This window comes from Phacochoerus africanus, chromosome 15, assembly GCF_016906955.1.
Source record: "Phacochoerus africanus isolate WHEZ1 chromosome 15, ROS_Pafr_v1, whole genome shotgun sequence".
Taxonomy (NCBI): domain Eukaryota; kingdom Metazoa; phylum Chordata; class Mammalia; order Artiodactyla; family Suidae; genus Phacochoerus; species Phacochoerus africanus.
The window spans coordinates 109,284,723-109,299,225 of NC_062558.1; the positions used below are offsets into that span (position 1 = coordinate 109,284,723).

The 14,503-nt window shown below is 47.8% G+C and overlaps 1 protein-coding gene across 4 annotated transcripts; it reads right to left on the reverse strand.

Moving 5' to 3' along the window:
* Nucleotides 1–1,584: 1,584 nt before the first annotated feature.
* MORN4 (MORN repeat containing 4) lies at nt 1,585–13,382 on the reverse strand. Of its 4 annotated transcripts, none has more exons than XM_047759478.1 (5): nt 13,286–13,382; nt 5,923–5,964; nt 4,442–4,556; nt 3,150–3,259; nt 1,585–2,911 (listed from the first exon to the last, which is right to left on the reverse strand). In XM_047759478.1, the coding sequence occupies exons 2-5, from the start codon at nt 5,936–5,938 to the stop codon at nt 2,763–2,765; spliced, it is 390 nt and encodes a 129-aa protein (XP_047615434.1). In that variant the 5' UTR covers nt 5,939–5,964; nt 13,286–13,382; the 3' UTR covers nt 1,585–2,762. The 4 variants fall into 4 exon arrangements, with proteins under 4 accessions (XP_047615434.1, XP_047615433.1, XP_047615430.1 ...); XM_047759477.1 differs by lacking the exon at nt 13,286–13,382 and adding an exon at nt 13,082–13,252; XM_047759474.1 differs by lacking the exon at nt 13,286–13,382 and adding an exon at nt 13,082–13,251 and having other exon boundaries at nt 5,872–5,964.
* Between the last annotated feature and the right edge of the window lie 1,121 nt (nt 13,383–14,503).

Sequence of the window (14,503 nt, forward strand, 5' to 3'; positions counted from 1 at the left end):
GACACCCCACTGCTATGCAGGTTTCCTGCCCAGATGTCCAGAACCTTCCCAGAGCCAATTTAGCTCCCAAGGTCGGTTTTTTTTTGCAGCTCTGAGAGAGGCCCAAAGGATACTGAGCAAACATACGCAAGAGATTATTGGCAGCCTAGGGAAAAAGTTTATTGAGGTTTTAAATGAGAGAGGTAAGAGACAAAAAGGTTCAAGTGGGATATTTAAAAACACTTAGCACATTAATTTAAAAGGCTCTTTTCTCTAAAATGTTTAATCTTATTCAGTGATATCTGACTAGTGGCAGAAAACCTGAGATGAATTTTTTTTTAAAAAAACTCTTTTGGTTAAAAAGAAAGGTTCCCATTGTGGCTCAGTGGGTTACAAACCCGACAAGTATCCACAAGGATGCGGGTTCGATCCCTGGCCTCGATCAGCGGGTTATGGATCTGGAGTTACTGTGAGTTGTGGTAGAGGTTGCAGACGTGGCTCGGATCCTGCGTTGCTGTGGCTGTGGTGTAGGCCGGAGGCTGTGGTTCCAATTCAACCCTTAGCCTGGCAAGTTCCATACACTGTAGGTGTGGCCCTAAGAGAAGACACACACACACTACACAAAAGGTAAACAGATACTTTTTTAGGGCAAGGGCTAGAGGAGAGAGTACAAAACGTATCAACCTTCAGCAGAAACTGAGCACCTGGGTTTGCCTCACACGCAACTTCTGGAGGATCTGGGCTCAGATGAGAATCAAGTTTAGGAAGTGAGTTCCCGTGGTGGCGCAGTGGTTAACGAATCCGACCAGGAACCATGAGGTTGCGGGTTCAGTCCCTGCCCTTGCTCAGTGGGTTAATGATCCGGTGTTGCCGTGAGCTGTGGTGTAGGTTGCAGATGCGGCTCGGATCCCGAGTTGCTGTGCTGTGGCTCTGGCGTAGGCCGGTGGCTACAGCTCCGATTCAACCCCTAGCCTGGGAACCTCCATATGCCGCGGGAGCGGCCCAAAGAAATAGCAAAAAGACAAAAAAAAAAAAAAGTTTAGGAAGGCGCAAAAGGGGCTAGGGAGGCAGGCTAGTGTATGGCTGAAGAGCTCAGTCTCTGGGCTTAAAGTGGCTGAGCTGAAGTTCTTGGCTCTGCAACTTAGTGCCTGCAGGACTCTGGAGAATAATTTAACTGTCCTGAACCGTATCTGTAATCAGGGATAATAATGGTACTTTGCTCTCAGGGCTTATGAGATCACGTATGTAAAAGGGTTAACGTGGCAGATGAATGTGCCAAGACTTGCCTGAGGTGACCCAGCAGGTGTGACAACATCTGGACTCAGGCCGTGGGCACCAGGATGCTCAAGGTAAGAAGAGTACAGAAAGCCCAGGATACAAATCCCACCCAGCTCTGCCACTCCCTAGTTTGGGTGACCTGAACCTGCTGATTTCTTTTGAAAAAAATGTTCCTACCCTGCAGAGGTTTCGAGAATTAGATGCTATTAGGTAGTAAAGTGTGCAGGGTCAGTTTCAAGCCCCTGTCTATGATTAACTTTTTAGAAACAGCAAACAGGTCAATATTCCTACGAATACAGAGCAAGAGAGTCAAGAAAACAAACTATAGGCAGTTCTGGTGATTTGTTTATTCCTCATAAACACTTGTTTCTACAGTACAAGTCAGAGAATAAACAGAGGCACGCGGCTATAATTTCCACCACAATCTATGTGGAGGGGACACTGAGCGTGAGGATCAGGGGCTGGGGGTGGGAGTGGGGGTGTGTTTGGGTCACAGGGTCATGGGAGGCCCCTGCGATGAACTGTGCAGGGATCCTATTGGTCAAGATCTGATCCCGAGGCCCGATGGCCCGATGGCTCACGGTGGGAGAGTTCCAGTGAACCCAACGCTCTTTAGTTCACTGCCATCCAACATAGGTCCAATTCTACCTGAACGCCAAGGGGTTGAGGTGGGCCTGACCTACTGGTCCAGTGGGAAGGATCCATGTCGGCCCAAGCCACCCCTAAGGATTCAAGTCACTCTGTGATAGGGCCTGACGCTGCCCAGAGATGTCTGCTCTTTGCCCCGGAGTAAGTGACAAACTCATACAGTGACTGTTTACATCCGTTTCTTTTTGACTAAAGGGATCCTGTCCCAGGTCTAAGGAAGGAGAAAGGGGCCCAAATGATCCGCTGGAACTCAGGTAAGGAAGACAGCGGGTAAAGTCAAGGGTGAGGGAAGGAGCACGTCACGGAACCCACAGGAGCAGGAGGCAGACACAAGTACTGGTCTGGTCAGACAAGGGAGAAGCCTGGGGCCACCACCGCCACCAGAAGCGAACCAGGGAGTAAGAGACAGAAAAGCTGTGGCCTTGCCTTTCACAGGACTGCAGTGATGTATGTCTAAGCCGCCCCTGTCGTTTCCCTTCTTTCTTTCCAGGGTGGCACAAAGCCCTGGCCCTGGTCTGGGGCTGGGATCATCTGCCCCAATGAGAAGCAGAAGGGAGAGATTCTGCATCACTCGGCAGAAAAGGAAGTGGGAGGAAGGCAGCAGCTGGTCTGCGCTGGGGGACCAGGGTGTTAGGGACAGAGAGACCCAACGAGCGAGAGAGGGGAAGGACAGAGCAGGTAACGGCGGCTGCAGGGGCCTCCCGCCCGAGATCGAAGCCCTGCCTGGCAGGTGATGGGGCCCCTCCTGGGGCTTCCGATCCCCGGTCATTCAAATCTGCTTTCACATCGGTCTGTTGGTTCACCTCGAGCGGGTGGCAGGGCCCTCCTGGTTCCTGGTCAGCTGGGCGTGGCGCCCGTCAGGCCGCGAGGCTCCTGGCCGACTTGGAGGCGCTCTGGGCCCGCTGAACCACCGCGGGACACTTTTCACGCCGCAAGAGCTTGTTGTTCTCAAACAGACCTTCGTTTCGGGGTATTCCGTGAGAACCGTCGGGGAAGGTCAGCAGGCCTTTGAGGGGAAGAGAGAAAATATGGAGTGACAGTGGCACTAGTGGCTCAGAGGTCAGCTACTGCAGGGACCGAGGGAAGGCAAAATTTGCGGCTCTTCTCTGTGAGCCCAAGGGCCTGGCATCAGTGCCCGGTCACTATGGAATGCTGGGCATCCACAGGAGGATTAGAGCTGCACAGGTGCCCCTCTGTGCCGTTACGGTCGCCTCGGTTGCCCATCCTGCTGGGCTGTAACTTACCCAAACCGTCCACGCGGCCGTTTTTAAATTCCCCTTCAAAGGTCATGTTGTCGTGTCGAATGAAGACTCCGACACCGTTGAACTTCCCCTGGGCAAACTCGCCCTCATACCTGCAGAAACACAAGGAGGCAGTCTTTTTTTTTTTTTTTGCCTTTTCTAGGGCTGCTTCCCACGGCATATGGAGGTTCCCAGGCTAGGGGCCTAATCAGAGCTATAGCTGCCGGCCTACACCACAGCCACAGCCACAGCAACGCGGGATCCGAGCCGCATCTGCGACCTACACCACAGCTCACGGCAACGCCAGATCCTTAACCCACTGAGCAAGGACAGGGATGGAACCCACAACCTCACGGTTCCTAGTCGGATTCGATAACCACTGTGCCACGACGGGAACTCCAGTCTTGAAGGGGGGAGTGAGCTGGCCAGGATACCTGAGCCAGGCCGCCACTAACACCTAACGTGTGGTTTATTAATGCCGAGGAGCAAAGCTAATTCCACTCTTCCAGAGCTCCACCCGCCCCCACCCACCCCCACTCCCAGCCAGCAGAGAAGGGTCAGAGTGTGTCTGAAATGAGGCCCAAATCTCAAGGAAATAACCCAAAGAGAGAGAGATGGGGTGGGAGGTCACTCACCTTCTCACCATTTCAAACTTAAGATCTATTTTAAAGTAACCAGTAAAAGAATGAATACTCACTCCTTGCCTAGGACAAGCTCCGGTTCGACCAGATATTTATCCCTAGCCATTTTTATTTTGATTTTATTATTTGTTTCTGTCTTGGCTGCCCCAAAGCGTATGGAGTTCCAGGGCCAAGGATCAAATGGGAGCTGGAGGTGTGACCTATGCCAGAGTGGCAGCGATGCCGGATCCTTAACCCATGGCAATAGGCTGGGGATCGAATCTGGGTTCCTGCCACTGCAGAGATACTACCATAGCTCCCACTGTGCTACAGTGGGAACTCCATCACTATCATTTTTCTTTTCTTTTCTTGGTTTTTTTTGCAGGGGCGGGGGGCAAATCTGTGGCATATGGAGGTTCCCAGGCTAGGGGTCGAATTGAAGCTGTAGCTGTCGGCCTACACCACAGCCACAGCAACACTGGATCCTACACCACAGCTCACAGCCAAGCCAGATCCTTAACCCACTGAGTGAGGCCAGGAATCAACCTGCATCCTCATGGATACTAGTCAGGTTCCTTACTGTTGAGCCAGGATGGGAACTCGGTCACTATCATTTTTAGATCAGAGCTTCCCTTCCCTCATTTAAGGCTGAGAAAGGAATGACCCAGGACTCACCTCGAGCCGTCTGAGAAGGTCAGTACCCCAAAACCATTAAAGAGCCCATTTTCAAAATGGCCCAGGTAGGTGCCACCATCAGCAAACATCAGTTGACCAAAACCATGTCTGCGGCCTGAGCAAAGAGAAGACAGGTGTCAGCTTGGGATGGGGCAGCTTCAGGGTCCCCTCTCACGGTCTAACACCCCTTGCCTTATGTCACCCCACCGACAAAGGAAAGAAGAGAAACAGTGACATTAGCAGAGCAGGGAACTGTTGCCCAGAGTAATAAGCTGGCTCCTAGGATCTTCCCTTCTTAAGCCACAACCATCAGTTTGCAGCAGGTCTCTCCAAGAATGAAAGATAAGAGAGCACTTAAAAATCACAATAGCTAGGAGTTCCCATCGTGGCTCAGTGGTTAACGAATCCTACTAGGAACCATGAGGTTGCAGGTTCAATCCCTGGCCTTGCTCAGTGGGTTAAGGATCCAGTGTTGCCATGAGCTGTGGTGTAGGTCGAAGATGCGGCTTGGATCCTGCGTTGCTATGGCTCTGGTGTAGGCCAGCGGCTACAGCTCCAATTAGACCCCTGCCTGGGAACCTCCATATGCCATGGGTGCCGCCCTAAAAAGACAAAAGACAATAAAATAAAGTGAAATAAAATAAAATAAAATAAAATAAGACAGCAGGTGGTAGGGAGGTGGGAGAAAAGGCTGGAAATGTGCATAATTTCTCTCAAGGCTCAAGAATTCACCAGCTGAATGAAAAGAGTGAGGCATCTGGAAACAGTGTGAACTGCACATCATTGGCACAGCTATAGAGAGGCAAGTCTCCTCGGGGCAGTTCCTGGGTTGCTAGGATTGGACCCATGAGACTTTTAAGTGGCCAGGCTGTTCCCAAACGGAACATCATTAAAATCCTTCCTGTACAGTCTCAGGCCCTGAGGAATTTTGCCATTCCTATGAATAGATACTTCCAAATGTAAAGAGCTGTCCCAGGAAATTCAAGGCAATGAATATCATCTGCTCTTCAGTGCCTGCCCTAATTTCTTCCGTAACTTTTTAAGATTCACCGGAATCAAGTCATTGCAATGAATCTACACTTTCTAATTTATGGGCACTAAAAATAATTCATTTTGCTCTGCTGAGTACATTAGCATTTATAAAAACGACTCCCAAATAATACCACCAAAGGAAAACAGAGTGTTAAAACACTTTAAATTTAGAAGTACGGAAGATTTAACTTATTTCTGGAGGTTGGAGTAGCAATAGCATTTTCTAATCTCTTTATTTATAATCCGAAAATCAAACAAAGGAAAGGCACTATTTGGATTCAATCTCACAGCCAGAAATGGAGACTTAACAAAACTGGCTTATATATCCTGATGTATCTGCCCTTCAACCCAATGAAGTGGGTTCATCACTGGACAACCCCCCACCCCGGTCCTCTCACCCTCCTTCCACTCTCCACGATACTCCTCCCCACTGGAGTAGGTGAAGGAACCTTTTGTCAGGGTCATCGTGACAGCTTCCAGATGGATGAAAACTGCAGGAAACAAGCAGAGGAGAACCAGTGTCACAGGATGGCTGGAAGAAAGGCCTGTAAAGCAATTTCGTAGATACCTCTTTAAAGGCTACCAGCCTGGTCGGTATGCACTGCTGTGAGTACATTTAACAAAAATCCCCACCTCTCCAACCACCAGCACTGCCATCACCACCTCTTCCCAAGCAGTCTTCTCTTCCTACTTTTTTTTTTGTTTTGTTTTTGCCATTTCTTGGGCTACTCCCGAGGCATATGGAGGTTCCCAGGCTAGGGGTCCAATCGGAGCTGTAGCTGCCGACCTATGCCAGAGCCATGGCAACGCCAGATCTGAGCCGCATCTGCAACCTACACCACAGCTCACGGCAACGCTGGATCCTTAACCCACTGATCAAGGCCAGGGATCGAACCCGAAACCTCATGGTTCCTAGTCGGTTTCACTAAACACTGAGCCACAGCAGGAAGTCCTCTTCCTACTTGCCTTAAAATTTTTCAGCCAGTTCAAATTTTCTAAGACCTGGGATGGAAATTTAGGATTAATCTGTAAATACTTGCATAATACCTACTATGTGCTTAGTCAAGTATAAAACATAATCTCTTCCTTCAACAAGTGGGTAATGGAGCTGATGAGACTAATGATCGAAGAGTTCCCGTCGTGGCTCAGCAGAAACAAATCTGACTAGTATCCATGAGGACGCAGGTTCAATCCCTGGCCTCGCTCAGTGGGTTAAGGATCTGGCAAGTGAGCTGTGGTGTAGGTCATAGATGCAACTCGGATCTGGTGTTGCTGTGGCTGTGGTGTAGGCTGGCAGCTGTAGCTCCAATTCAACCCCCAGCCTGGGAACCTCCATATGCCGTGGGAGTGGCCCTAAAAAAAAAAAGAAAAAGAAAAAGACAACTGAAACACTGAATAATACAAGAGATAATACAATTAAGAGCCAAAATGAATGGCACGGATGACAAAGACAAGGGATGGAGAGAATGTAAAACAAGCAGCAAAGAACACAAAGGGCAATTCCAGACTCAGAAAACATGGGGAATGAAAGCATCAAGAGCAACATAAACATGAGATGCGCAGTGAGACATGAGAAGCGGGTCTTAGAGGAGAGTTGAAGGTTTATTTAGGAAGTAACAGGATATAAATTCATCTCTGTATACTCATCCTAAATATTAAATCTGAAAAGAATTTAAATCCAGGAGTTCCCATCATGGCTCAGTGGTTAACGAATCCAACTAGGAGCAATGAGGTTTCGGGTTCAATCCCTGGCCTCACTCAGTGGGTTAAGGATCTGGTGTTGCCGTGAGCTGTGGTGTAGGTCGCAGACACGGCTCGGATGCTGCATTGCTGTGGCTCTGGTGCAGGCTGGCGGCTACGGCTCCGATTAGACCCCTAGCCTGGGAACCTCCACATGCCGCAGGAGTGGCCCTAGAAAAGGCAAAAAGACCAAAAAAAAAAAAAAGAATTTAAATCCAAACTCTCTCATTTTGGAGGGAGAAACAATTGGAGAAACAGAAGCCCAAAGAAGTTAAAAACTAGACAGTGAGTGATGAGGTGGATGGAACTCGTGCCCACGCCTCCTCTGACCGCTGCTAGTGCCTTTTCCTTGTGCTCTGCTTTGACAGTCAGGCCAGTTTAAGGAGACCTTTGAAAGATAGCCAGAAGAGCTGATAGTGGATAAAGTGGGGAGAAGAGGAAACCTTTGAGGGTTTTGAACAGGGCTATAATATGAAAGCAGAGTCTAGGGAAAATGTGAATGTGGCAGCGAGAAGCAGGATGGGTTGGAACAGCCAAAAACTACAGCCAGAAAAGCTTGCAGGACAAGAGGTGAGATAATTCAGGTGACTGTGAAAATAAGCAAAAATTACGCTCCCTCCATTCACACCCTTGCAACGTGACGTGACAGATCCTCCACTGAGAGGCAGTTGATTTATTCCTCTGCCCATCCGATCCGGGTGGGTTATCTGACTTGCTTTGGCTAATGGCACATTATCGAAGGAGAGGTAGCAGAGGTTTGAAAAGAGCTTGTTTGCTGGGCTTGCCCCACTGCTGCACTTGGAACCGTTCCGCCTCCATGTGAATGAGCCCTGGCCCGTCTGCTGGATGGTGAGAGGCCAAGTGGAAGCAGCTGTCCCTGCTGACCACTGATGCAGGGGTGAGCTCAGGCAAGACGAGAAGAGCTGCCCTTCTGAGCCCAGCCCCAAATTACTGACCCAGAAAACCACAGACTAAAGAAACAGTTGTTGTTTTAGCCACTATGTTTTGAGGACAGTGTGTTATTAACCAGCAAAAGCTAACTGATAAACCCAGGTATGAGATCAAGGCCTGAACTAGGCAGATAAGAGGATAACAGGGCAGGAATGACTACTACAGAGACATCTTAGGATAAACACATGCAAACAACCCAGTAACATTTGGAGACTGGCTATGTATGGCTTCAGAATGAAGGTTTATAGTCAAGGATATCCTATAAGGAGTTAAGATACCCAAAACATTATAAAGCATAAACAAATAGAATCATTCAACATATTTTAAAAAATACAGTCTCTATTTCTTTCTCTTCGTTTCTCTCTCTCCCTCTTTCTTCCCCCTCATTGTTTTTGTTTTCATTTTGTTTTAACTGGAAGTCTGTGCCTCTTAATCTCCCTCATCTATTTCTCTCACTCCTCCACCCCTCTTCTCTCTGGCAAGCACCTGTTTGTTCTCCATGTCTATGACTTTGTTTCTATTTTATGTTTATTCATTTGTTTTGTTTTTTGGATTCCATGTATAAGTGAAATCAAATTGCATTTATCTTTCTCTGATTTATTTCATGTAGCATAATACTTTTTAGGTCCACCCATGCTGTTGCAAATGGTGAGATTTCTTTTTATGGCTGAATAGTATTCCACTGTAATATTGCCCATATATATGTGGAGATTTTATATATATATATATATATATATATATATGGACAAATATAAGAAGATGGCCCTGTCTCAAAGCTCTAGTGTCATCCCAGCTTGAAGACAGAGGAGTTAATCCCTGTGCTCTCACCCAAATATGGAGGGACAGTCATTTCTACCCCCCGTAATGAAGGCCAGCTTTGTGGGAGCTCTTTTGGTGGTGCTCCCATAGGTCCTCCAGGGATTTTCTCACTTTCCAGTGACTCAGGAGCTCCATGTTCAAGATCCCTCACCTGTCCGAAAGTCCCTCACAAGCTCTGAGGGGCTATTTTCTCAGAGAGGTCATGCCATCTTGGTGTGCCATCTCTGTTTCATCAATGTTCAGCAGGGTCAGCATCCAATTTCAGGCTCCGGGCCTCTTATCATCAGCCCAGCATCAGAGTATGCCTGGGGCAGAGGTCGGCATGACTCCATTGCAAATACAACATTAATGAGAGAAAGAGAAGCAGTTTTCCATCAAAACCTCAAAGGAAAATTCTTTCCAGTCCAAATAAGCATTCTGATCGCTAGAGGCCACCATCAGCTCTTCCCAGAACTGATGACATCAGAGTGCTAAAAGTCAGCTTAGGGTACAAGTCTGAACTATTTCATTCCTTCAAAACATATCGGAATGTGAATGGTTGCATCTTCTACTAAATCTTATGACTAAACAACCATTCTGAAACATAAACACAAAATCATTATTTTTATAGGAAGATGATGAGATAAAGGCATTTTGACATTTTTAGAGGAAGATGATGAGATAAAGACATTTCCCTTAAGTGCTCAGCAGCAGCTAGCTTACTCATCTTCACTCAGTGCTTTGGAAGGAGTTAACTGCAGTGCAATTTGTGGAGTCAGACTGATAACACAGGGGCTCAGGAGAGCTGCCTCCTGTACCCGTTCTTCTTCTCAAGGCTTCGTGAAACTTCCACATAGTGTCATCCCACCAGGAGAAGGAACTTGAAAGTGAGGGAACACTGTTTCTCCAGTTTGAGAATTATCTATGGACCAAGTACTAGCCAGCCCCTCTAGTAACCTAATAACCTAATACTAATAACCTAATAACCTAACCACTCTTTTAGGATATACTGCTCTTGGGCAGTATATCCTAAATATTTCAAAGAAGCCAATGAAACTTGAAAGATGATCTGCTTATGACCGAATATAGCGGACTGTACTTCCCAAAGATATCCGCAATCATATCCTCTGTCTTACATATTCTTCTAGTTTAACCTTGACACCGGCCCATCGAAACAATAATGTCTAACTCCTCACCTATGAAACGGGCCAGGCCTGTGACTGCTTCAGTCAAAAGAATGTGATGGAAGCGATGGTGTCTTATGAGGTTAAAGCATAAAAGGTCATGCAATTTCCATCTTGAGCTTGGAGACGGAAGCTACCACAATAAGAGGTCTGACTCTCCTGAGGCTACCTTGCTCAAAGGAGGCCGAGCCACTTAAAAAGCCACATGTGTTGGTGCTCCCTGTTGGCAAACCCCTCTCTGAATCATCCTACCCCAGGAGTGAGTGAAGGATGCCTCAGGATGATTCCGGCCCCCAGTTGCTGAGCCTGTACCCCAGCTGAAGTATCATGGAGCAGAGAGAGAACATCCTCATGAGGTCCTCTCCAAATTCCTGACCCAAAGAATCTGTGAGCATCACGTGGCCGTTTTAAGCAGCTGAGTGTGGAGTAACTGGTTATATAGCAATTGTAACCGGAACATCATCTCTGAACCTAACCCTGCCACCATCCTCTCATGTGTTTTCAAAAGCGCATCGGCAAATTCCCACTTCTTTTTGTTCCAGGGAAATACAGCAAACTTCAACACTTGCGGAGTTCCTGTCGTGGTGCAGCGGAAATGAATCCAATTAGGAACCATGAAGTTGCACGTTCAATCCCTGGCCTCCCTCAGTGGGTTAAGAACCCAGCGTTGCCGTGAGTTGTGGTGTAGGTCACAGATGCAGCTCAGATCTGGCGTTGCTGGTGGCTACGGCTCCGAATAGACCCCTTGCCTGGGAACCTCCATATGCCGCAGGTGCAGCCCTAAAAAAAAGACAAAAAACAAAACAAACACAACAAAAACTTCAACACTTGCTTGTCAAAATGATATCCATTCCCAAGAACACAATCAGATGTGCTAATGAAAGGAAACACATGTATACTCCATGGGTCTCAGGCCACGGTGGAACACATTAGACTAGAAACGTCGATGTGCATCCAAATAATTAATATTGGCATTGCCTGAGAAAGCGTCAGGGTTTTCATTTATGACTTTTGTAATTAGCCATGGTAATTAATAGCTGAGTAGCCACTGACCCAAAAAAAGAACTTCATTAGTAACCATGATCACTGAGACAAATCTAGTTTAAAAAAGCATAGCTGTGGAGTTCCCTTCATGGCGCAGTGGTTAACAACTCCGACTAGGAACCATGAGGTTGCAGGTTCGATCCCTGGCCTTGCTCAGTGGGTTAAGGATCCGGTGTTGCCGTGAGCTGTGGTGTGGGTTGCAGATGCGGCTCGGATCCCACGTTGCTGTGGCTCTGGTGTAGGCCAGTGGCTACAGCTCCAGTTCGACCCCTAGCCTGGGAACCTCCATATGCTGCAGAAGTGGCCCTAGAAAAGGCAAAAAGACAAAAAAAATAAAAAAAATATAGCTGTGCTGATGAAGATTTTTTAAAAACCCAGTAATTGAATAAGGGATGCAAGTCAGTATTTGTATCAGCCACTCAAAAAATCTTTTCAAAGGAGTTCCCTACTGGCTTGGTAGGTTGGGGATCCAGCAACACACCACTGCCGTGGTTCAGGTGGCTACTGTGGCACAGGTTTGATCCCTAGCCCTGGAACTTTTGCATGCCACTGGTGCAGTCAAAAAAAGAACAACAACAACAAAAAACACCTTTTTTTTTTTTTTTTTTCAAAGAGAAGAGATGGCCTAGGAGTTTAGGCTTCAGATATACATGTGGAATCTAGTTACAAAGCCAAGACGATTCATGCTTCTAGACAGATGTCCACCCTTTCTCTCTCTTGATAGACAGATTGCAAAGGATCAATCCAAACGTTTATCTAAAAGAAAATGACTATTTTATCCTTGTAAGCCAACACACTATCAGTCTGCACAACAGACTATATCCATACCATCTTTATGTTCTCCTGCCCCAGACATTTCCAAACAGAACTCAAAGACAGGAAAGAGACCTTTTGTTTTCATTCCATTTGCCTTTTTTTTTTTTAATTTCAGAAATCAAACTGGTTAAAAAACATTTATGCATTCCCGGTAACCTGTTTCCAAATTCAGAGGATTAAAAAACCTAACATAAAGGGGAAAAGATTTTCAGTTTAAGAATACTTTTTGGAGGCATCTACTATCTACATATACCTTCACAGTGTCCCCTTAAAGCCACCCTCCCCAGGGTATGACAATCTTGTCAAAGTTCTTGCAATTATAAAAGCTCTTAAGCTTTTAGAATCCTAAAAAGAAGAAACTGAAAGCTTTAATGAACAAAGATCAGGCTTGTAAGGAACCCAGAACAAGAGGTCAAATGTTCTTTTTAAAGTATTTTAAGTGAGCCTAAAATAACTGTCCTTGTTATAAGTCTGTGAGTCTCTTTCACTCATTCTTCCTTGGACTGGAAAAGTAAACAAATGTATGGCCACTAGATAAAAGTCAGTGGGAATACAGTGGGACAGTTTGATGGAGGAAAGTGGGAAGAAAATCCTGACAACAGAAAGGTCAAAACAAAACAAACCAAATAAAAAACCCCAGACGTCTTGGGATGAGAGGGACTGCCGGGATAGTAGAATAGACACTATTCTACTTCATGAGAAAGTAAAATGCCTGGGCCGGGTTCTAACAGAGCCGAGTGACTCCCGCTGGTACCAAAACAATTTGGAGTTGCCAGACAGTAGGGATAGCACCATCAACTAATTGATTGAACCATCCCATTTTCCAAGCCTCGACGTGTGTTAGGGACGTCTCTCCACCAGAGTGTGACAGAGGCGGGCCGGAGCCAACAAAGCCCTAGACTGCAACAAGGCAACAATTCCCCGTCCACCTCCCCATTTCTTCTCCCATCGGGTTCTTGCCTTCCAGCGCCGCTCCTTCTCTCCACCCTGGGTCAGCACTCCCGTGCGGGCGGGGTCTTCCACTCACACAGGTATGACATTCCCTCCTCATATAGCCCCCACCTACCCCACTCACCATCCTGGACGCCGTGGGCTCTCTCGGGCCTCGGACCCCGCGGTGGAGACGGGAGGCCCAGGTTTGGGACCCTCGAAGAGCCACCGCCCCCACTCCGGGATGGAGCCGCGCTTCACAGCCGCTGTCATCTCAGGATGGGCCCCTCAGTGCCTTCCTCCCCGACCACATTCCCCTGACTCCCTCCCACCCGCGCGGCCAGCCAACCTGGGCTCAACCTTCCGGGATGACCGTCTCGCCCCGACGCGGGGCTCCAGAGGCCCGGACCTCCGCTCCGCCGGGCTCGCCCCTGCCACCTGCCTCTCCGCCACCACCTCCAGTGCCCGCCCGACTTGACGCCGCCATCCCCTGCAGCCGCACCGAGCACAATTCCCGCGGCCCATTGGCTGTTACCTAGGCAACTGGGAGCAACGCCACTCTCCATTGGTCCAGCCCGGGCTCCGCGCCATCTTTGTGTGGGGCGGAGTGTCTAGGGAGCCCCTGGCCGAACATCCGAAAGGGTGGGGCTGACCCAAGGTCCCACCTCATCCACCCATAGAACTCAGGTCTTGCCTGCCTAGAGGAACCCTAGCCGAAATGTTAACCCCCAACCAAACAAAACCAGACCTGTGTCAGACGCAACAGTTACCAACTCCAGCGGCTCGGATCCCACTTAGATCTGCACAGTTGTTAATGGCACCTCCGCGGAGCTGAAGGACAGAACCCCAAATCGGCTTTTGAGGTGCAGTTTTGTAAACTGTAAAGCGCAAGACGGGGCAACTACAGTTTAATGAGTGTCAACCCTGTGCCAGCACTGTGATATCAGGGCACTTTTTTTTTTGCACTCATTATAGGGATTTATGGTGGTGGTGTCATTACTCATATCCTTTGTATTTAAAATACAGTTTGCTCCAAGATTGGAGCAAATCCTCCCAATAACCATGCACACCAACCGGTTTATCCATATGTTTACTTACCGAGCAATGCGAATGCAGCGTGATGCCAGGTCCTGCCAGGCTGGAATAGAAATGATTACCTCTCTCCTAGGATTTACTGCCTAGCTATGGAGAAGAAAATATTCATGCACACGGAAAAATTCAAGACAATAATTAATTGTGGTGTTTTGTTTTGTTTTTTTGTCTTTTTAGAGCTGCACCGGTGGCATATGGAAGTTTCCAGGCGAGGGGTGGAATCAGAGCTGCAGCTGCCGGCCTACGCTACAGGCACAGTAATGCCGGATCCGAGCCACTTCTGGACCCTCACCACAATTCACCTGCAACGCTGAACCCCAGACTCACTGAGAGAGGCCAGGGTTCAAACCTACATCCATGGATCCTAGTCGGATTCGTTTCTGCTGATCCACAACGGGAACTCCTATAATTAATTTTTAAGAGAAGATAAGCCTACAAAGAGAGTAAGCAAATTATTTTGCTGAATTGGGATTTC

What these genes read in the sequence shown, in the direction of transcription:
- MORN4 (XM_047759474.1), bottom strand. Translation starts at nt 5,938, where the DNA reads ATGACCCTGACAAAAGGTTCCTTCACCTACTCCAGTGGGGAGGAGTAT. An exon ending in TCGTGGAGAGTGGAAGGAGG is followed by an intron (nt 4,557 to 5,871) that starts GTGAGAGGACCG and finishes CTCTTTGCTCAG; the next exon opens with GCCGCAGACATGGTTTTGGT. An exon ending in CGGCCGCGTGGACGGTTTGG is followed by an intron (nt 2,912 to 3,149) that starts GTAAGTTACAGC and finishes TTCCCCTCAAAG; the next exon opens with GCCTGCTGACCTTCCCCGAC.